The 21,771-nt window shown below is 37.0% G+C and overlaps 4 protein-coding genes across 5 annotated transcripts; 3 read left to right on the top strand and 1 right to left on the bottom strand.

Moving 5' to 3' along the window:
- Window positions 1-454: 454 nt before the first annotated feature.
- Window positions 455-7,492, top strand: ABCB26 (transporter associated with antigen processing protein 1). 2 transcript variants are annotated; one of them, XM_087319566.1, is made up of 18 exons: window positions 455-1,271; window positions 2,074-2,201; window positions 2,315-2,357; window positions 2,459-2,503; window positions 2,575-2,697; window positions 2,768-2,871; window positions 2,940-2,994; window positions 3,101-3,171; window positions 3,498-3,600; window positions 3,769-3,979; window positions 5,597-5,670; window positions 5,811-5,855; window positions 5,972-6,046; window positions 6,130-6,204; window positions 6,611-6,892; window positions 6,974-7,038; window positions 7,123-7,183; window positions 7,289-7,492. In XM_087319566.1, exons 1-18 carry the CDS (start codon window positions 558-560, stop codon window positions 7,364-7,366), a joined length of 2,352 nt encoding a protein of 783 aa, XP_087175692.1. In that variant the 5' UTR covers window positions 455-557; the 3' UTR covers window positions 7,367-7,492. The 2 variants fall into 2 exon arrangements, with proteins under 2 accessions (XP_087175692.1, XP_087175691.1); XM_087319565.1 differs by having other exon boundaries at window positions 458-1,271; window positions 5,811-5,867.
- Window positions 7,493-9,096: 1,604 nt separating this feature from the next.
- ALF4 (aberrant root formation protein) lies at window positions 9,097-14,699 on the top strand. Its single transcript, XM_087319428.1, has 13 exons — window positions 9,097-9,294; window positions 9,708-9,860; window positions 10,335-10,404; window positions 10,478-10,644; window positions 11,137-11,196; window positions 11,278-11,422; window positions 11,513-11,569; window positions 11,658-11,932; window positions 12,554-12,625; window positions 13,537-13,617; window positions 13,937-14,128; window positions 14,220-14,271; window positions 14,349-14,699. The coding sequence occupies exons 1-13, from the start codon at window positions 9,151-9,153 to the stop codon at window positions 14,570-14,572; spliced, it is 1,692 nt and encodes a 563-aa protein (XP_087175554.1). The 5' UTR covers window positions 9,097-9,150; the 3' UTR covers window positions 14,573-14,699.
- A 651-nt stretch (window positions 14,700-15,350) lies between these two features.
- Window positions 15,351-16,931, bottom strand: LOC147863713 (large ribosomal subunit protein eL34-like). The gene is made up of 4 exons (XM_087319433.1): window positions 16,764-16,931; window positions 15,946-16,025; window positions 15,758-15,867; window positions 15,351-15,669 (listed from the first exon to the last, which is right to left on the bottom strand). Exons 1-4 carry the CDS (start codon window positions 16,840-16,842, stop codon window positions 15,570-15,572), a joined length of 369 nt encoding a protein of 122 aa, XP_087175559.1. The 5' UTR covers window positions 16,843-16,931; the 3' UTR covers window positions 15,351-15,569.
- A 1,090-nt stretch (window positions 16,932-18,021) lies between these two features.
- Window positions 18,022-20,913, top strand: LOC147863714 (OVARIAN TUMOR DOMAIN-containing deubiquitinating enzyme 3-like). The gene is made up of 8 exons (XM_087319431.1): window positions 18,022-18,127; window positions 18,478-18,622; window positions 19,136-19,223; window positions 19,312-19,375; window positions 19,763-19,868; window positions 20,048-20,102; window positions 20,263-20,316; window positions 20,403-20,913. Exons 1-8 carry the CDS (start codon window positions 18,082-18,084, stop codon window positions 20,550-20,552), a joined length of 708 nt encoding a protein of 235 aa, XP_087175557.1. The 5' UTR covers window positions 18,022-18,081; the 3' UTR covers window positions 20,553-20,913.
- Window positions 20,914-21,771: the final 858 nt, after the last annotated feature.

Below are 21,771 nucleotides of genomic sequence, written 5' to 3' on the forward strand. Positions count from 1 at the left end.
TCTTATTGCCGAGGGTTCAAATTTCCATTCTTTCACACATATTTGCTACACCATTGACACCTTAAATTCCGTCCTCGTCACGCTACATGCCCACAATTCCAGAAGCCTAAACGGAGTCATGATTCCCAAAGCACATATAACGCAAAGCAATTGACACGATGAGTTGGGATAGGCGAACATATGTGATGACTATCGCCGTCTAGCCTTTTTATCTTTATTCACGGTATGTTAAAGTATTATCTTTTCGGACAAGCAATAAGAAGTACATAACTAGCTTCTTCTTCTTCTTCTCTCGAAACAACATATCATCGGAGAAACGAGTCATGATCAGTCCAACGGGCGGCCCAGGAGCCATCATCCCCATTGTCCCTCCCTCGCTCTATATTATTTTTTCCAATATCTTCTTCTCCCCCCCCCCCCCCCCCCACCCCTGTCTCTCTCTTATCCAACAACATTCGATCCATCCATGGATCCACACAGATAAATGTCGCAGATATTCAAATCATCGTGATCACCATCTCTGCTAAATGCGTGAATGCTGTCCCTCATAGCAGTCCATGGGTACTCGCCTGATCTCATGGAATATTAACCATAAGCCTCGCTCTGTTAGCAACAACACCAGCAGCAGAAGCAGGAATACCACCAATACTAAAGTTTCTACTCATGTCTCGCTTTGTCTTTGCGTCTGTTCTTCACAGAAACGCAGAATTCTTGACCAGGACTTCGGCAATGCCTATTCAAAGAAGCAGAAGAAGCTATTTGTTCTTGGTTTAAAAGGATCTGGTCATGGAAGTATGGCAAATTGTCGAAGCTTTAGTTTTTTCCGTTCTTTACCTGCCAAAAACGGCATTGCGACTCCTTCTATTGGAACTAATGGAAACCTTGATGGACATAGCTTGCCATATCGAAATAAAGCCACTAGATTTACACAGAGGAAAACATTGGTCTTTTGTTCTTTCCCTCTGGAAGATGGCAATAATGTCAGAGCTTCTGACCGAATTAATGGAACATTTGACAGACATAACCTGCCATATGGAGAGAAAGAGAAATTTAGAAAGAGAAGAACATTGTCTTTCTATGCTAAGCTCATAAAGTTCCTCAGAACCATTCGATCTTTTCTACCTGGAGGGACATGGTGGGAAATTCGTGGATTGAATCAAGGAGATGAAGAAAAGATATCGGTTATGTCGGCGATGCATCATCTTTGGATTTTGATCGCCCCTGATGGATTAATTGTTGGCATAGCATTCTTTGCACTTGTTATTGCTGCGGTAAATCTCCTCTTTCTCTTTTCTTGAATAAAAGTATTGTCTTTTGCTTTGCGTTAATACATACATTTGCATTTGAACACACACACAATCACATATTTGCCTTATCACCAATCAAATGATTAAACTTAAACATTAACTTTGAACACACAATCCCAGAGGGGATCACATCTAATCCTACCTTTAATCACCATAAACTCCAGAGCTCATGTCTTGGATTAGAAATGGCAGGATATTAATCAAATAAATAATTAGAATGTTTAAGCATTGACCAAAATTTAGAACATAGTTGATTTTGTAAACCCTTAAAATTACCCTGAATGCCAGTTCGACCCAGACTATCAAACCAATGCATCTAAGACTTACATTCCACTTTGCTGCAAGTCTGATAGAAGGCACAAAGTGAAAAAGGAGCTAAACTAGGGGCTAGCTTACGATAAACTATTGAGAAGGAGCGCATGATACGTTACAAGGCACATGCCATCTTTCATGGAGTAGATAAATGCCAAGGTGACAAATGAGGCATACCTATAAGTCACCATAGTATAGCACCGGGTTTTTACAAATGTCGACGCATTAGCACTCCAAGATGAGCTCAAAAAATGTTAGAAGTAGCTTGTATGGATAGTTTAAGATCAGAAAATCCAGAAAGGGAATTGACAATGGTAACTGTGGATAATAAAGTTTTTCATAGTACATTGTTTTCCTTTATTTATAATTATATTTTATATTTAGATATTTATAGATCTTTGTCATTGTTTTATTCAAGATAGCAAACTCCTAACTTCTTTAGAATGTCTTGCAGTTTTCTGAGATTGCCATACCTCACTATGTTGCAGCTACCATTTTCTCTGCACAAAGTGGTTTGAAACAAGAGTTCCTTAGAAATGCACAATTTCTTGCTGTTGTAACGTGTACCTTTGGTTTATTCAGGTGCAGTGAAAAGTGTAGTGGGTTATTAATATTGTTTTCAGTATATGTGTTATTGAACCACCTGGTTCAAGAAATCTGACCAATTGGACTTGATGTGTCATTCACTATGGCAGTGGCATTCGTGGTGGAAGCTTTGGTATTGCAAATCAGATTTTAGTAAGTATTGGGTTGGATTTAAACAGTTAATTTTTTCTTTTAACTCGTGCTTACATCTACATCATACATATCTAGATGGTATCATTGATTGTGTGTCCCAGGTGCAACGAATGAGGGAGAGACTATTTTCTACCATGTTAAGCCAGGCAAGTTTGCTCCATTTTACTTCTATAGCAAAATGTTTTCTGGCTCTTACTTTGCATTAGCTATTTTGCAGGACATTGCTTTCTTTGATGAAGAAGCTGTAGGCATTCTCACTAGCAGACTCGGATCAGATTGTCAACAAGTCTCACGAATCCTCGGTCATGACCTAAATATCATGTTGAGGAATGCTCTGCAGGTAATCTTTGTATTTTCTAAAGTACATGATATTTAATATTTGATGATTATCTAACTTACTTATTATTCAGGGTTTAGGATCGTTTTTTTATTTGACAACAATTTCAAAGCCATTAGCATTATCCACCCTGATTATTTGTTCAATTATGTGGTGTATTATGACTGGATATGGACGGTATGTCACTATATTATTTCTATCCTATTTACAAAGAAAAATTCCAACAAGCTCATATTTTATTCCAGATTTCAAAGACGCGTTGCAAGATCTGCCCAAGATTCAATCGCTGCAGCTAACAAGGTTGTATGGAAAGCAAGTTATTTATTGATTAATGGAGTTAATACATAGAGTATTTAAGTCTCTCTTAACAACAACATTACTCGTCTTGTATCTTATTAATGATCAGGTTGCTGAGGAAAATCTTTCATTAGCAAGGGTGATACGTACATTTGGAACTGAGAAGCAAGAGATTTCAAGGTGAAGGTTGGTCATTTTTTGCGTTTAAGGATGTGTTTTAAGCTAGCGACTGGGTTCAATTAGATTTTAGAATAATTGTATTATCTATCTATTTGTGACTTGGTAATAGCCGCTTGTATGCAGGTATAGTAGGTGGATAATACATTTGGTTTTAAGGATGTATTTTAAACTAGTGAATGGGTTCAATTAAATATTAGAATAATTGTATTATCTATCTGTTAGAAAATTTGTGTTTAAGGATGTGTTTTAAGCTAGTTTAATTGGATATCAGAATAATTGCACTATCTATGTATTTGCCACTCAGTAATAGCTACTTATATGTGCAGGTATAGTAGGTGGACGAAACATTTGGTTGAAATCAATCTCCGTCAAAATGTGGCCTATGGGTTTTGGACTTGGAGTGCGAATACTCTATATAATGCCACCCAAGTAAGCATAATCTCTTAATTGCATAATACCTTGACGTATGAATTTATTATGAATATTGAATGTGATCTGCATAAATATTTTCCTTACAGGAGCTAGTATAAGTGTATAACTGTTCTTTTGTGAGGAATTTATAGGTGTTCTTCTTATGTCCAGGGGCTGGTTTTGTAGGTAGTGGCATTGCTGATTGGGGGCAGCTATGTATTTATGGGTAAAATCTCTGCAGAACAGCTTACTAAGTTTGTCTTGTACTCCGAATGGGTTGTTCATTCAACTTGGTGGGTTGGAGACCATTGGGCTTTACTGATGCAGTCAATTGGGGCTAGTGAGAAAGTCTTTGAGTTAATGGATCTGCCACTTAGCAGTCAACTAACCAATCAAGGTATACAAATTTGTTGTGTACATTGTACTTCATTGCTGAATAAGTTGTAGATAAGAGTTATTTGATTGAGAAAATTTGAGGTTTATATGATACATATGATTCACACATCCCAACGTTAAAAGAACCCCTCATTGTTACTGCCGAGGATTAAAATGCCATACGGTTCTTGCAAAAACCTACTTTCATTGCATTTCATTTTTGTACAAATAGAATATTGTATCATTTCTGCATCTGAATAAATCAGTGAAGTTGAAGTGATCTGAGTTGGCAGAACTGGCAAAAACAGGTTGGTGTCAGAGGCAATAGCCAATCAAAGCCTTCTTTCAATTTGCAGCTCAGGCTTAGCAGTCTGTTTCCATGAGGTTTACAAAATATCTCGGCTTCTCTCTAGAAAAGATGAAGTTCCCCAGAGTGGGATGCCTCCGTTAACACCTTACCCTCCCTAGAGTGAGATTGAAGCAGGATGAGCACTTCTCATACCTAGAGCTGACAGTCTTTCCAAGTTATGTGAAGGAGAAATTTAGAGAGAGGAACATCCCTTGTTCAAGTGTCCAGATTATATGCACTTCAGAGATAAGTATACCATACTCTCGGTGGAGTACACAATCCTTCAATGGAGAAGGCTGACCCATTTCACTGTTGCCAAGGCTTGCTCCAGTTCCAAAACCATAGGTATCAATCCTTATATTAGAATATGTGATGCAGAAATAATCGCACATCACTGAATTCTTCTATAGGCCCATACCTCATTGAGACCATGCCAAGGAGTTAGCATTGAGCAAGCAGAGCAATGCCAAGGACAACCAAGACTGCCAGTACCATGCTAAGATGCTCAAGGGCCATACCAGGACAAGATCATGGAGATCATTGCTTGTGATGTTCAATCTTCTCAATGAGAGCTGTTGGGGAACTTCGTTGTACCCTGTTCGTTCACCATCACTCTTTCCGTATGTAGTAGTTCTGCATTTCATGCTTGTAAAACCATCTCAAGAATCATTACCAATTGTAAAGCCACTTTATGCATTAAGATCATTAGCATGGATCTTTAGGAAACCTAAAGCTTTAATATTTGTTTCAGTATGGATAACTTGAATTCACCCATATTTGTAGTCATGATTTGTCTCATAGGCCACTTTTGACCTCACATAAATTCTAAGATATCAATCTTTCTTTCTCACATGACTACATTGTTCCCACTGAGTGATAGTCCATCCATCTTCCATTGTTTGCCAAAGGAAGCCTTCAGGTACATGCGTTGATGCTATAAAGCGCAGGTTGCAGGTAGAGGACAAACATGCAGGAAGATGCTTCTGAGACGAATTGGCTTTTTACCTGTAATGGTTGGCAGCTCTCAAATATTAAAGCCCAAACCAGCCTCTCATATGGGGAGGTGGATAGAGAGGCTTGCCACAATCTTCAAACATCAGTTTAGGCATGCCCACTGGCATTAGAGTTAAATTCAGGGCTTATGATAAGAACTATGTTAGTTGTTGAGCTCAAAAAAAGAGCACAAAACAGTATCTTTACTGTTGATATTGTATCAGTAGTTTATGATTGCATAAACATAAACATGCATACATAGATACCTCTTTTGATGAAAACTATTTTTCTTCCCAGGAATACAGCTGCCGACACTAGAAGGGAAGATACAATTCAAGAATGTGTCATTTCAATATCCAACCAGACCCTCGGTAGGATTTGAGTGCTTGAAGTGGGTTTGTGTCTTGTGGGAAGATAGTATCGTTTTTCTAAAACTGGATATAATGATTGCCAATCCGAGGTGGACATCTACCACAAGGAAAAACTTTAATTAATGAAGTCAATTTTGCAGATACCAGTGCTGAGGAGGGTGAACTTATGTATCCAACCTGGTGAGGTTGTTGCTGTTGTACGTTTCCTCTCAGCTGATATCTGTTCTTTGTCCTTTGTGCAAGAGTTTTTAATTCCATATATTGGCTATATCATGATTGAACTTTTTGTTTCTTACAAAAGGTTGGGCTGAGTGGGAGTGGCAAGAGCACGTTAGCTGGATTGCTTCTTCGCCATTATGATCCTTCTATTGGGGAGGTGAAGAAAGTTCAGATTCTATGCCTCAATATTATTTTACTTCAAATATCCACTTTGATTTCTCAAATATTTATCACCTACAGATTCTGATAGATGGGGTTCCGCTCAATAAATTGGATATAAAGTGGTTGAGGCGACAGCTTGGTGTTGTGAGTCAAGTAAGTATTCTTCTAATATACACGAGAAATTCAGATAGATTTCTAATGTAGTCATCCACTATCAGAAACAAGTTGGCTTACCTTTTCCCTTAAGGTTTCTAGGTTTTCTTAGCTTTTCCCTAAACCTTTGCTTTGATGGTTGATGTTCAGAGGGACATGAATCCATTGTATGGATGGATTGTGGTTGTGAAACAATTTATCTTAGGACACATAGTAGGCATTTGATTGGAACCTTGTACTAGGACCCGGCTGGACCTCACATTCCCCCTTTATATGATTCATTGGCTGTCTGATGTCTCCTGAAATGAATCTTTGATGGTGGTAAAGTGATGATGCTTTGGAGAACAGTCAATGTATGCGGTATTATTGACACAGCTTTTTAACTGAAATTGTTGTACCCATTCAGGAACCTAAATTATTCAGTACAGATATAGCCTCCAATATAGCATATGGTTGTGGGGGTACCGTAACTTCTATTGAAATAGAGAAAGCTGCAAAGCAGGCAAATGCACATGATTTCATTATGGACCTGCCAGAGGGTTATAGGACGATGGTAGATAATGCACGTCTCAGTGGGGGTCAAAAGCAACGTATAGCCATAGCCCGGGCTCTGGTAAGAGATCCCTCTATACTAATACTTGATGAGGCAACCAGTGCCCTTGATGCTGAGAGTGAGCATTTTGTGCAGGTAAGAAAACATTTATTTCAATGTTATATGGTGGGTTGAAAAAAATCTGCATTGATGACATTTTGGTCATGATTTTCACAGAAAGCTCTCCATAAAGCCATGCATGATGGGCGAAAGAAGAGGACAGTTCTTGTTATTGCACACAGGTAGTGATTTGGCTTTATATAGATTCTTCTTTTATGAGGTGCGACAGTTTGGCATTAAAGTGGGTATCACTATGATGACTTCAGGTTATCCACAATTCGCTCGGCAGATCGAATTGTTGTAATGCAAAGTGGTTGTATATCTGAGGTATGCATGTGGCTTTTCTTATGCACATATCATATATAGGTGTGCACATTTCTTTTTTTTGTACGTAATGATGCAATGAAATGGCATATTTCTTGTTATGAACAGATCGGGACACATGATGAATTGTTGCGATTGGATGGAGAATATGCAATGTTGACCCGGAGGCAGATGAGCACAATATAAATGTAATTCTAATATTTAGTAACAGTTACATGTATCAAAATGCCCATTTGTAATTTTGCCTCTGATTTTTTATTCTGGGTTAACATTTTGTCTAATTGGACAAAAATATTCCATTGGGTTAAGCTATATTCATTTGCACACGCTTTGGATACTTCAAATAGATCCAATGTAGTAACATGAAAATTATAGAAATATACAGTTGGTAAATGATCCATAAAATAATTATGCCGAACAGAACAATATGGGCTATGGGCCCCGCAAAATATATAGGATCTAATTCTTATGCAACGTTTTATTATCCAAATTGCTTTTTAGGATCAAGTTAGAGATACCCTTATTGACAGGATTAGACATCATGGCGAATAATAATCTCCAAAGAATTTAGAAGTAATTTCTCAGCAAATCCAAGGTGCATACTCTAAAGGGTATATATTCTTATTCTAGTGGAACATTGGTAATCATTTATGTGGTGTACAGCAGTGAAACTTGTGAGATCTCTGGCTTACCCTAAACCCTAAACCCAAAAGATATATGGACGTGCATATTATATGATACATTCTATTACCCAAATTGGTTTCTTGAGGGCTTGTTTCATTAAATCAGTATATGGTGTTATTGATAGGTCAACTGAGATCATCAATATGCAACATCATCAATTTCCTTCCCGTCCCACCTCTCTAGAGACTAGAAGGGAATGCGTAGTAATAGATAGTCCAACTTGTGCCAATGTTGTGTCATTTGGAATGAAAACTTGTTAATTTGTTACTTTTTAAATAATACTTTGAAAAGCAATACATTTATAACAATTCCTTGACATGTTGCACTATGTTGTGGTAATAGCAATCAAGTGACAAATTTAGTGTGCATATACTCATTACTTCATGTCCATCAAATACAGTTTTCAAATAAATACCTACCTTGTATTGATAAAAGTAACACTAAATACAATCTCATTATCCAAATAATACATAGTGATGTAATTTATGAGCTTTACGACATCTTTTAGTAGTCGAGGTGAAGTTCTTTATAGTGGTAAGCAAGTAATTTGTTGGGTCGACTTCTCCGCCTCACCCAAGACTAGATTGATTTTGCATACAAAAAGTAGTAGTCGATCACATTTTGGACATGTAATACAACTAGATGATCTCGAAAGTTGTTCGTGGCTCAAGACAATAAATAGGACTACCTTGATTTTGATTTTGAAAAGCAAAGAAACAAATGCCAACCTCATTGAGAATATTGGGAAGATTATTGAGGAGAAGATAGTCGCAATCATCCATATAAAAATACTAAGAACAATACTAGCAACACTCTCAAAGACCATTGCAAGTTCAACCCTATGTGTGAGCCTCAAAAGCTACCACCATGACTCAACGGTCCATCCACATGATCGGAGCCTCACCATGGTTTGCACCGTGATGAGCAAACAAATGTTAGAACCTATTTTTCCAATCCTTGTTTATCGGGGGGAACCAAACTCATCAACGCCACTAGACCAATATCAAGAATGTGAAGCAAATGGATGATCTTTGTGAAGACAGTGGGCTATTCGCATCGACGATAAGCATCAGATAAAAATGTTGGAGTATATTGATGAATTTGGTTGTGGGTACGTGTATACAAATACATACGTATACATAAATTTTGTACATGTATAAATGTGTGTATATTGTGTTATATGGTTTAGATGGAAAATTGAATTAATACTTACGTTTGGCTTTGTTAAGACTGGCTTGCCTGTCTGTCTGTCTGTCTCTCGCTTGCTCTCTGGGCAACTGAACTACATGGATCCTGACGGAGCTTTCCTGCTGGACAGACTATCATCCGCTGCAGACGAGATTAATGGCACCGAAGATGAAAGACGTAAGCATGAGGATCTTCTTGGACTCGCACAGACGTTGCTTGACCCTTCCACTCCCTCAGGCGAGGTAAGCCTGCGGTAAATTAAAAAACATAACACACGCACGCACACAGAAAGAATCTAGCAGTAATAATTATAGTTTGTAGTTTTTCGTTTCTGTATTCAGACGACTATTCTAAATGGATCTTCTGAAGGACATGGAAGAGAGAGAAGGAAAAAAAAAGATCCAAGAATCCCAAAAAATTTAGTAGAAAGTGCATTTCTGAGATTTTTCTCCCTACATAGATAGCGTTTTACTGTGCCTGATGTAACTAGAACAACCATTTCTGAACGAAAGATAGAAAGTTCATTCTATTTTAACAGTTATATTGAACATCAAGGAAAGATCCAAAATTTGAAAACTCTCTTCGCTTTAACATTTTTGTAAAGCATCAAAGAAAGTTTTGAAAAGTCCTTTTGTTTGATTTCCTTTGTGGCAAGGCTCGACTTGATAGCCTTGGGATGGACTTGCCTCGGATCCTTGCCAAGTTTGCAGTGAGCTCACATAGACCTTGCAGAGAGAAGGCACTCTCCATTTTGAAATCTTTGGCAACGTTCTGTGATCCTCGTGACATGTTTGCAGCTTACATGGAGGTATGTAAGCCTTCCGTTACTGTGTCTTCTCAGCTCATTTGTTTAATAGTTTTATCTTTGGATCCCTTTATTACTGTAATTTCCTGCTGTCGCCAACATTTCTTGTATATCCAATTGTTTAATCTGTACGGCTCTTTAAGATTTTGTCAGGTATTTCCGATCTAGCTAATTTTTGTTATTGGAGAAATTGTATGAAGTGCTATACTGTATACCCTCACTCCATGATATTTGTTTTGATTGCAGCTTACGTGGACATAAGTTTATTTCCTATCATATCCACTGGGCACAAAATGTTTAACTCTGATGATGTTTTCCCTCATTCCATCCGCCTTTATTGCTGATTTGTGTGTGCTCTAACTAATGTTAAATCTTAGATCAAATTGTTTATTTGCTATATCTCCCCTCAAATTGCTGCATTGATATTCAGTTGCTTTTTTTTTATTGTTGCAATAACTTTCTTTCTAACTGCATCAGGCGTTGAACTTGTACACCGAGCCAGAAACTCTAGCATTATGTATAATTCTTCTGGATGACTTACCCCAGAGTATGTCTTGAACTTTTTCTGGTTACCATTTGTTTTGGACGAAGTCACTTGATTCCTTTGTTGTGTGGTGCAGTTTTTACCCGGATGAGAAGAAGGAGGTTAGAGTTTTTTCAAGAATCTTTATCAAGTCTTTTGAGAATATATAGCCTTGCTGTGGACACTGGGGCTCGAGGTCAAGAGATATTTGTTAAATTGGCACATATTATCATGGCTGTTCATGGCATAAGCCAATGTGAGGAGGTATATGGATGAGATTTTTTTTTCAAAAATACATGAGTGGGCTTTGTGTCTATTTCACGTTTCATATGTCGATTGGTGATATATGTTATCTTCTGTTTGTTCTACAAAATTCGTTACATGTAGATAAGAAACCTTTACCATTTTCTCCCACTTTTTAGTTACCATCTTGTTTCTTCTGTATCCAAATTATAGGTAAGACATTAGGCTTTTTTATTTATATGTAGACCTATGATACCTTATCCATTTATGTGCCCTTTATTACATGTTGTGCTAGATATTTTGGCTAGGTAACATTTACATTGCATTAACTGCATTTTTCAAATTAGTCTGGAAGATGTATGAAGAAGCTTTAGATGTGTATTTCTTGAAAAGCTTTAGATGATAGTTACAAAGCTTTCTTTGAATCAGGTAGCAGAAATAATTTCAATCATGTGTTAAGGGAATTTTGATAGACTGATGCTTGAGGAAGTTTTCGAAATTTGCTTGAGGCAGGTTGCAGAGAAAAGGCAGAGGCTACAACAAACACTTGGAATTTTCATTCTTTTACTTCTGGTCTGATGTCTTACCTTTCAAGGAAATAGTATAATCTTAATTCTTTTTATGAAAATATTATAATAATCTGGTACCTGCCAGGCTAGGGGATGCGATATTGTTATTGTTGATGCTTTACAACCTACAGTTCTGGAACTTATCAACTTGCTTCCGGAGTGTGGATTTTCGTACTTGGATATGATCACTGGAAATTATTCAGAGAATGTGATGGATTGCATTGACGAAGGTATCGGGCCTTAAATGCCTCTGTTGGGAATGTTATACTATGGCATAATGGAATATTATGAAGACGCTATGATTTTTCTTAGTTTTGCAGAAGCTTGTAATAGCAAATCACAACTTTGGGATACAAAACGAGGTGCTGTTTTGGCAGGTCAATTTCTGCTTTCTTCATCTTATACTTTGATTCTGATTTCCAAAGAGTCATTACTTAGATGTTCAATCTCTTTGTATTAAAGCAGTATGCTGGAGTTTCTGTGGCAAAGAAGCAACAAACGATCAAGTACAAGGAGAGTTGCTTCTTGAAAACTTATGTAGTTCAACCAATGCATTCATGAAGTCACTATCGAATGTGTCCCTTCTTCTTACGTCGATATCAACATCACCAAAAACAGTAGAATTGTGCATTGATTTTTTAGCCACCATTTTGGAATCTTCAACAACAAAAGATCTGTTTGATTCTGAACACTGGCTCTTTGAACAGAATGACTTTTTCAGGCTAAAAGATTTTCTCCAGGTATATCCTGTGTAAACTTGCTATAATTCTGCATAGACTTTATAGAGGAGATCTTATTGAAAGCCATTGACTGAATTCTAGATAGTGCAAAACGAGAGATAAACCAGGGGCGTGCGCAATCAGTCAGATGTTTCCTAGAGAATATTCTATCTTTGCCTCTGCTGTTGTGTAGATGGGCATTATTAGACCCCTTGTGATTTGAGTTACCTTCCCAATCAGAATTCCCAGTGTTCCATAGGATGTTTTGCAGAATTGTTCATCTCTTCTTTATTCTCATGCTAGAAGCAATCTTGCATATCTATTCCTTTTCTACATTTAGTAGAGCATAAATGAAGGCAAAGTTTAATGTAACCCCTGGTTACCTGTTGTTGCCATCCGTTGTAGCTTTGAGATGGCTGCTTTTTCATTGGCTTCTCAAAAGTATTGGATTCTCATCGGGTAACTGCCATCGTAATTGTTAACTGCCTCATTTAAAAAAAGATTTTGTTCTGTAATTAAACAAGCCAAAGTTTCAATGGCCACTTATTTGGCTTAGAATTTAGAATATTTTGGATGTATTTAGGTTTTAGAATCTTTTGGACTTGATTAATCTATTTAGTTTTTTCTTTTCTTTTATGTCAGGCAATTCAAAGGGTAATGATCTTTTCTCCACATTCGAAGACAAGACAACATGCATACAATGTCCTTGTACAGGCAAGTTTAGATCTCTTCTTTTTTGAATGGTTTAATAGTGAATGAATCTAATTTTAAGTTTGCAGACAATGCAAAATAATGTTCAATAAAGTTATTAATCTCCTGCAATTATAATGATGGTTTTATAAGTCTTGGTTTCAACATGATCACCTACCACAGATTTTCTGAAGATCCAAATTATTATTGCTATTCAACTTGTCTGCCAATAAATGTATATTCACTATAATAACCATAACAAACTTAGAGGACACAATTAGATAACTTGAGAGCATATTTCATGACGAAGAAAGTAGCTCTTGAAGTTGATGTCATTTCCATTGGCCTACCTTTATTGCCATATTTTCATGTCTTGAATCCCGAGCGGATGAGTTCCCAGATAATAGGCAGCCCATACGATTTTATTCATAACCATGGATTATCGTGGACAGTCATTTCTGGTTGTGGTTTCTGGGACATGCAAACCCTTTGTGGATGCTAATAGTGGGCTAAGGCATATTATGCTTTCAAGATGCATGTAGGAGGATACATTAGACATAGAATCACGACTTGTGATACACTGGCACAAAGCTACCATATAATATATAAATTCTGCTTTCTGAAATGATAATACATTTGTCATTACAAAAACATATATAGTATACTTTACCGATGGAATTAAAATGGCTTTTGCATGCACCAAGTCTCTTTGGCTCAATGTGAACTATTAAGCTCTCTTCAGGGATTATGTGCATTTGGTGCTCATAACAGACAGCATTTCTATTGAATTTATTCTATTCTCAAGAACGTGAGCTTGTTTGAAGTCTCGGTTTTGTGGTTGAGCTATATTCTTCAAAAATAACGATTTGTTGTCCATCAATGTTCATGCCCTTGAATTTCTTAAGCAAAATGACTTTTATTTTCTATGCATCCAGACAATTAGACAAGTTCCTCCACCAGTGGCAAGATATGAAACGTTAAAGCTCCTTATCATGGAATCTAACCAATCTTCAATGGTAAGATACATATTTTGTGTATTAGATTTTGTACTGTATATCACATCCACATTTCCGTTTTCTGAATTTCACTCTTTGAAGTACAGAGATGTGGACCATACATCGAATCTGAAATAGAGTTTAACATGAGCTAGTTACAAATTGAAAGAAAACATATGACATAGAAATCAATACTGTGTGCTAAAGCTACGGTATTAATGATAATGCTGTATCAAGAAACATGAAAACTTGCATGAACTATTTCCATGATAATTATTATATATAAACGAATTCCTAGCATTTAAGGCCACAACTAATATGTTGCATCATTTCGTTTCAGGTCTCTCTTCTCATTTATATTGTGAAAGAAGAAGTTGAGAAGGCAATATCATCTAAAAAAGATCGTCCAGAAGTTGCTGAAAGTGTAAAGCTAGAATCACCTTTTGCAAGCAGCAAAGTGCTAGAACTTGTTGAGTTTATTCTCCGACCTCCCTCAGGGGGTCCTCCTGATCTGCCAAATCAAATTGATGCGGTATTTACAACCCTTTGCCTTGATGTTTGAAATATTTGAAGGGTTTTTCTGATGCTCTGTTTTATCGAGTTTCTGCTTTCTCTTTTCACAGGTGCTATCTGTGCTAAATTTATACAGGTTTATTTTAATTAAAGAGACATCCGGTATGTTGATATTATCCTCCAAATTGTATTCTTGATAGAATGAAGTTCTAGCTCAAAGGATAATTGGATTTGAACAGGAAAAACAAACTATACGGGAATTTTACGAAAAGAAAATCTGGAACAAGCTCGTGTTAAGTGGCTGGAGCCATTTCGTGTTTTCCTCCAAGGATATCAATTAAATTTACGGAGTGGTGATTCTGAATCGGATTTGTGTGCACAGTTTTCTGTGGCAAATGTGGAGGGTGTTCTCTATCGTTGTCTCGAACTTGTTGAAGAAGCATTGAAGTGCAAATCTTCATAATTTGGAGTGAATGATAGATATCTCTTGGTTCTGAAGTTATATGTGAATTTATGAAAGCATTAAACCTTCTCCACAAGTTCTCTAGATGACATGACACTACTTCACCTTTATTACTCTGCCTTACTACATCTGCTTATTTTCAGATTGTTTTGGATGCAAAAGATTGCCTTAGTACTAGTCATTTATGCAAATCTCAGATTGTTTCTACATGCAAAAGTTATAGAGATCATAAGAAAGCTTTTCAAAAACTAAAGTGGTGTTGGTGACATGAGAGCAATAAGCAATGGATACCTGGAAATCTCTACTAATTATAAAGGCACCAATATGGCCAACCTGCACGGACAAGAAGTGGATATACCTGGAACCCTCCATCTCATGGTTTAATGGATTTAAAAGCTTCTATTTGGTGACCAATCCTTCAATGTTTTTTGCCAGTTTCCAACCAAACCTGTTACATCATTTTCTAACTGTTCCCTAATAATAGAAACATTTACCCTTTCATATGGGTTCTAACAATTACCATAACAGTGCCACCAGACACAATTCTAGATATTTTGAAGTGGCATTAGGTATAATATAACCAGTAACTTGGCCTTATCTTATTCTCATAAAAGAATTTGGTGTAAAGAAAATCTTATTCTCATAAAAGAATTTGGTGTAAAGAAAGTCTGTCTTTAATAAACACATTAATTTGTCAAAAACATTAATTGTGGCACAGATACAAAACATTATCCATCATACTCTGTCCACTTTTAAGGCATCAACACAGAATGCCACATAAACAAGGGATATCTTTAAAATGCAACTTCCATAGAGAAGCGCATGTCAAATATACAAACCATGTAAGCATACATGAACACAACTAACCGATGGTCTCACACAAAATTGAATCCTTGAAAAGGATTTGACTGTCAACATCTTCACACTTTCAGGATGATGAGTTAATAATAAGCCCATATGACACCCAATAAACCACCTACAAAAGTTAAAGCAAGACTTAAGCCTGAGCTTTAGTAGCTTGCTTTTCTTTTGATTTCTGGATCTTCAACACTTTCTTCACAATCTTCTGTTCTTCCACAAGAAAAGCTCGAATGATTCTGCAGATAATATAACATCTTCTCTTACAACCACGACACCCAAGAAGAAAATAAACCAAAAAGCAGATGGGTAAAGAGATGCAAAAACCTCTCTCGGACAGCCTCCCCAGAAAGGGCACCACCATAAGCACGATTCACTGTCTTATTCGTCTTGCTTAGTCTAGTGTTCCTATATTCAGCAGGTCGAAGATGTGGAACCTGATTAAATCCTCAAAACTCAGAATAAATACTAAACTACCTTTCTATGGATTCGTAAAATATAAAAATGAAACTGACCCCTTGGATTCGCTTCCCAGTGACTGGACATTTGGGGCCCTGAGCACGTTTCTTGGCAATCTGGAAAACGAGCCGTCCACCTGGTACACATACAAAATGGACAAAGAGATTATGTGCTTCATATCATGGTTTTGAAAAAACAAATACAACTGCAGAAGCTTCTAGTCCTAGTTTTGAGACATTGCATTATTCTGAAAGAAGCTTCATATCAAGTCTATGACACGTGGTATAAGATCACAGGAATCTCCAGCTTGATAACAAGACACAGTATTAGCTGAAGGCATCTCTTTCATGAAACATCTTTCATGTAACATAGCGTCAGCTTAACAAGGTTTCATCTTGTTAGGAAGTGTCAATCTCTTCGTTATGACAATTGTTGTTAAGTTTCATGTTTAAGAAACATAGCATAATGAGCCAAACTTCGGACAGATAAGCTCCATGTTCAAGAAGTGTCCTCTAACAACAACATAGAGAGGGTCAGGTCATCTTACATTCAAGAATGCATCGTTCAAAATTAGCAACTGCTTCGTTTCAATGGATTTATCACTGGAAAACTGTTTATATCAGACATCATAAATACGTAGTCTTGCAGGTAAATTAATAGAATCTCTCCAGTCTGGCTGAATGCTGTTTTCTGATATCGACGCGCTCAATACAGATAAATAACACGTTACACCAGTGATACCTCTGTGATGTAGTAAAGAGGGCATACAGTTCTACATAGCGTCTGACACATTTTCTTCACATGGACGCTTCATTTGAAGAAATCATGTGAAATGCTGAACGAGGACATGAAGAATGGACGAAGGAAGGCATACCAGGGGTTTTCACGACGCGAGTCTGGTTGGATTTGGTGGCGTAGCTGTGACGACGACGATAGGTCAAGCGCTGCACCATGGCTCCCCTCCTTCGTGGTCGTGCTTCTTCTTCTTCTTCTTCTTCTTCTTCTTTTTGTGCAGGAAGAGGGAGGGGGCAGAGGCAGCAGCTCTTGAGGAGGAGGAGAAGAAGAAAGACTCCCGGTTCATAGGCCCCCCCCTAGATCCAACGGCTCCCGGTTTCTGCCTCAAGCTCATCGGACGGCTTCCAGGCAATCCAATGTTTACCTCTATCTGCAGTAAGACTATGTATGTATCATGTATGTAGTAGTAGTAAGTGGTGATGATCAAACAAATATTTACCAATGGATATCATTCTTCAATATTATTATTTTCAATTTTCGTGGACCCCCTCGAAAGAAGAACATCAAAGGCCCAACCAACCTCAACGCACTCGTCCCATGATTTGTCACTTTACTTGACCATTTCCTCAATATAACACACAACAAAGTCATTAGAGTTGTTCGTATGAATCAATACACTTTCTTTTTCTGTAGGGGTTTAGGGTTTTAAACATACATAATCCTCACAAAAGACGGGTATGGACTTTCGATTTAGAGGGGATGTCAATAGTTCCAATGACCCGAGTTTTCAAACACATCCCTTTGAAGAGAGAGAGAGAGAGAAGATTGACTCATTTCTAGATCCACATTGTCAATATACAATAGATGTTCATATTATCCAATGGCAAATGCTAACAAAAACATAGGGGTGTTAGCTGAAATAAAAAGGGAACACACAATTGTTAGTCGTGACAACGAAAAATCGGAAAGTGGGTTTTCACTTTTTACGTGTGGTTCATAGGGCAATGACAAGGAAATTCTTGATTTCGATGTATTGTGTTTCATGAAGAACTTGATCATTTTCGACTGTATAAGTATTATTGTCTTGAATTGTCTATCAAAGGAGATCCCAGGAACAAAATCTTGAGATCGCAGAGGAATTCAAGATAGTAGATCTGGAAGCGAATCCCACTTTAATGCCATTGCATCCGAATTTTAGAACCAGAAATGGGCAGGAACTTCGGAACGTAAGGAAGTGGATTTGTATTCGATAAAAAACATAAAGAAACACCAAGTGCTTGCTCCTAGATATAGATTCTTCTTTTTAGTTCAAAATCCATCAATGAAAAATCAATAAAATTTAGGTTTTCATGAAACTGTAGGGGATGCCCCTCCCATTTTCCTTCCTTTTTTTTTAAGGGCCTTCAAATTGAAAGGACACAGCACGAGAGGGGAAAAAGCTTATCAGTATCAACACTATGAAGATGGACATGCCACTACCGTCTTCGTCTTCACGTTCTCCAGGTACGACCCAGAGACTGCTCTCATTCGCGCGCACAGATACAGACATGTAGAGAAGGGGATGATCTCCGTTGTTTTCCGTTTCCACCTTCCTAATGCAGAGAAATGGGTGTAGAACGACCCGTAAAACTCCATGCCAATATGATGAAACATTTCGGTGGAGTGTTTCCCCGTTTATGAGAATGAGAGGCCCGCAATTTCCATACGTAAATACAGAAAAATAAATCTATATGCATACATATATACGGACTCATTCACACATGACAAGTTGATTTCCTACGTTATTGGAGTCGGTTTCATATATGGGCATTTGAATGCTGACACATCTGTTAAATCATGTTGTTATGTTTCAGAGGAACTTATGGAGGAACTTGCTAATGACACTGCAAGGTTTGAACTTAGGAGTGAAGAAAGTATCCAGCGTAGTCATTTTGCTTCTATATCACTAGGAAGAAGGCAAAGACCTAATTTCTGTTTTGCACGGATTTCTTCTATTCAGTAAGTGAGCCATGGATCACATCTCTACTGTGTTTGTGGTGGGAATGTTTTATAGCATAAGAAATCATTGCAAATGTTGAATTGGATCATGAGAAGATATTATATTTGTATTTAAATCCACACATTTCCAACATACTTTAACTACCATTTAGTGTTATACATTTCCATCATTTGATATGCAACAAGATGAATGATGAGGTGTCAGGGTAATAGCACAGATTTCTAAAACACAAAGGGTAAGGTTATGAAGCCCAAAAACATTACTCAAAAACAGGTCAATGTTTCCAAATTGGACAATACTTCGCTTATTTCTCTGTGTAAATTCTTATTTTATCTTAAAATTGTCTGATTCTTTAAAAAAACTTAGCTATAAAAATAGCTAAAAGCTTCCAAAATCCTCGAAAAAAATTAACTATTATCTCCCAATCATTATAGAACAGAATTAACGACTGACAAAGTATGTGCAGATCCTAAAACTTTGAAGTCTCACAGTTTCACTTTGCACTCGGATAGGCAAACAATTCCTTCATCAACAAGAAAACAACAGGATTATAGAGTTCATAAGGTGAGGGGCGATGGTCGATGCATGTTCCGTGCACTGGTAAGTGTAAATCTTTAGTTTGTTGATGTTTCTACAAGTGGCTAGTGTGCCACGCTATCTTTTATATTGATGTTTCTTCAAATGTCAGGCACTAGGCATGGCTGTTAACGATGGCATTGATTTGAATCCCTGTGAAGAAACAATCCAAGCAGGTTGGTTGTTTACAGCTTAAATTTTTACGTATTTTGACAAAATATCAGCAAAACTGTCTCTTTTGGAAATCAGTTCAAGTGATTGTGACTTTGGTTGATTTTTATTTCAAAACAATCGGTTTGGTGGGAGAGAGAGGAATATCATTGATGATTGCATTTGACAAACATTAGCCCTGGCCCCTTTTGCAATTTATACTGGCTATTTACGTATGCGCTTATGAGGTTTAGCTCCCTTTTCACAAGTATTATTCATCACAAGCCGTATCAACGTAAAAGTTTGGTTACAGAACATTGTAAGGCTTTACAGGCCTACATTTGTCTTTAGGTTTCCCTTTTCTACTTGTGCCTCCTGCAGGAATGTTTCTTATTATTATTTTTCACTTCCAGATGAGCTCCGCATTTCTGTTGAGGAAGCTATTTGCTTTGACAAAAAGGAGCAACGAAAGTACGAAGAGGCCTTGATTGCTATACAAATTGAAGAACCTGTAAATCGGTGTGCATTTTGGCATTAATTGGGCAGCTTGTAGAAATTTTGGCATTAACAAAAGATTGAAGACACTTTGATTGCCATAAAGATTGAAGAACCGTAAATCTTTGAGAGTTTTGGTATTAACTTGAGAATCCATCAAAATTTAGACTTGTTACTTTGTTTTCCGATACTGGCTGAATCAGGTATTGTGGAAGAATCAAGCATCCAGATTTTTGGGGTGGGGAACCAGAACTTCTGGTAACACTTTTTATTAAAAACTTTCAAGTATTTTCACAAGAAGTTTTACACATTTTCCCTGTAGGATTTCCCACATTTTAGTTAGCATATATCTTCATATTGTAGCTCATAACATTGTGTCACATATTTTCTAATTCATTAACCCGGACATATGCTGTAGATCTTGTCCCGGATGTATGAGCAACCAATTATTGTGTACATTCCTGAACGTGAGGTAATCATAATTGTGTTCAAATGGGCATTGAGCAGTTGATGCATGCAAAGCTTTGGTATTTCTTTAAAATTGCACATTTTATGCAGGCAAAGAGTTCAAGCAGTCCATGGAATACAGGTTATGTTCCAATAGCTGAGTATGGTTCAGAATATTTGAAATCCAGAAAAGAGCAAGAGGCTTGCAAGCCAGTCAGGTTGCTTTACAGCGATGGCAATCACTACGATCTTCTTGTGTAAATACACATACTCTTAGTTCACTGTGATGGGTGTGTGGTACAAGCATGTGTGTAGCTCATATGTCATCAATATTTCTATGAAAACTGTGCAATTCAGTCAGAGAAAAAACGCAGAACATCATGGACTTCCCAGATAAAAATGGTTGGGTACTTCAATAGGTTATGAAACCCTAATAGAAAAAGCAAGTTGGGCAGTCTTCAAAATTTCACAATATTTAGCAGTGAAAATAACTTGTAATTTCTTATCTTATTGTAAAATTGGGCGAATCTTTCAAAATCTGGTTATAAAAATAGCCAAAAGAATCTTGAAAGCATCACTGATATTCTAGTCATAAGACAGCTTTTGAGGATTTTTTGGGTGATTCAAATACTTCTCAATCAAAAAGTTGTTATTTTCCTAGGAATTGCAATTGTGTACTGAAATCTGGCTTGGGTACATGTGGTAAGGGTTGTGAATAATTTCTATCTGTAACGCCATTCAAAGTATCATATTGGTTACCATCTGGAAACTGAGGTTTAATGTAAGAAAACATGATTATGAGTGTCTTAAATTTCTGATCTCATTAACTTCTATATATGATAACCTAAATATATAGCAAATCTAATTAGAGGTTCATATTCTATAAACTACTTAATCCAAATAGCAAAGACTAAAGAATATTGGTCTGTTGTGTGTCAAACTTTGAAAATTCATCTACAGCTTCACGTTGTACAAATGATAAAGTTTGTGTCAGCAAATAAAGCAAAAATAAAGTAGGGTCATCTTATAAAGGCACTAGCAAACTTGATAATGATTATTTATTAACTACACTATTATTTGTACTGGTCTCACTTCAGTATAGGGATGATTGATGAACATTCTCAATGATATTAAAGAGTATAGGTACAATACCAATGAAGTTTTGAAGTTCTGTAAACAGCTAAACTAATATATATCAAGTGGAGATTTCTCAGATGAACAGTAAAAGCAAAGTTCTGTACAAAAAGCGACCCAGTAATAAGAGCAAAATCCTCCTTAATGTTAAATAAAGAATTCGGAAACCAAAAGAGTTAGGTGAGAACAGCTTGTTAATGGAATTATGATACAAAGAGAGCACACTAAATACACTAAATGATCAATGTGTCCTTTAAGCTCCTATTGGAATTAAGCAAAAGTCACAACTCTACAATTCTTTCACTTCTGGTAGAGGCAGAGAAAGATTATGCACGTTCTTCATTCT

The sequence above is a fragment of the Azolla caroliniana genome, unplaced genomic scaffold (genome assembly GCF_043228905.1).
Source record: "Azolla caroliniana isolate FFs.n. ecotype wild unplaced genomic scaffold, voAzoCaro1.0.p SCAF_5, whole genome shotgun sequence".
In the NCBI taxonomy this organism is placed as follows: domain Eukaryota; kingdom Viridiplantae; phylum Streptophyta; class Polypodiopsida; order Salviniales; family Salviniaceae; genus Azolla; species Azolla caroliniana.

Excerpts from the sequence above, each read along its gene's own strand:
- LOC147863713 (XM_087319433.1), bottom strand. The coding sequence starts at position 16,842 with ATGGTGCAGCGCTTGACCTATCGTCGTCGTCACAGCTACGCCACCAAA. Across the intron at positions 16,026-16,763 it reads TCGCGTCGTGAAAACCCCTG|GTGGACGGCTCGTTTTCCAG; the intron begins GTATGCCTTCCT and ends TATGTGTACCAG. Across the intron at positions 15,670-15,757 it reads GGGGAGGCTGTCCGAGAGAG|AATCATTCGAGCTTTTCTTG; the intron begins GTTTTTGCATCT and ends TATTATCTGCAG.
- ALF4 (XM_087319428.1), top strand. The coding sequence starts at position 9,151 with ATGGATCCTGACGGAGCTTTCCTGCTGGACAGACTATCATCCGCTGCA. Across the intron at positions 12,626-13,536 it reads CATACAATGTCCTTGTACAG|ACAATTAGACAAGTTCCTCC; the intron begins GCAAGTTTAGAT and ends CTATGCATCCAG. Across the intron at positions 14,272-14,348 it reads TTTAATTAAAGAGACATCCG|GAAAAACAAACTATACGGGA; the intron begins GTATGTTGATAT and ends GGATTTGAACAG.
- ABCB26 (XM_087319565.1), top strand. The coding sequence starts at position 558 with ATGGGTACTCGCCTGATCTCATGGAATATTAACCATAAGCCTCGCTCT. Across the intron at positions 2,504-2,574 it reads TTTCTACCATGTTAAGCCAG|GACATTGCTTTCTTTGATGA; the intron begins GCAAGTTTGCTC and ends GCTATTTTGCAG. Across the intron at positions 6,047-6,129 it reads ATGATCCTTCTATTGGGGAG|ATTCTGATAGATGGGGTTCC; the intron begins GTGAAGAAAGTT and ends TATCACCTACAG.
- LOC147863714 (XM_087319431.1), top strand. The coding sequence starts at position 18,082 with ATGAAGATGGACATGCCACTACCGTCTTCGTCTTCACGTTCTCCAG. Across the intron at positions 18,128-18,477 it reads TTCGTCTTCACGTTCTCCAG|AGGAACTTATGGAGGAACTT; the intron begins GTACGACCCAGA and ends GTTATGTTTCAG. Across the intron at positions 18,623-19,135 it reads GCACGGATTTCTTCTATTCA|GCAAACAATTCCTTCATCAA; the intron begins GTAAGTGAGCCA and ends GCACTCGGATAG.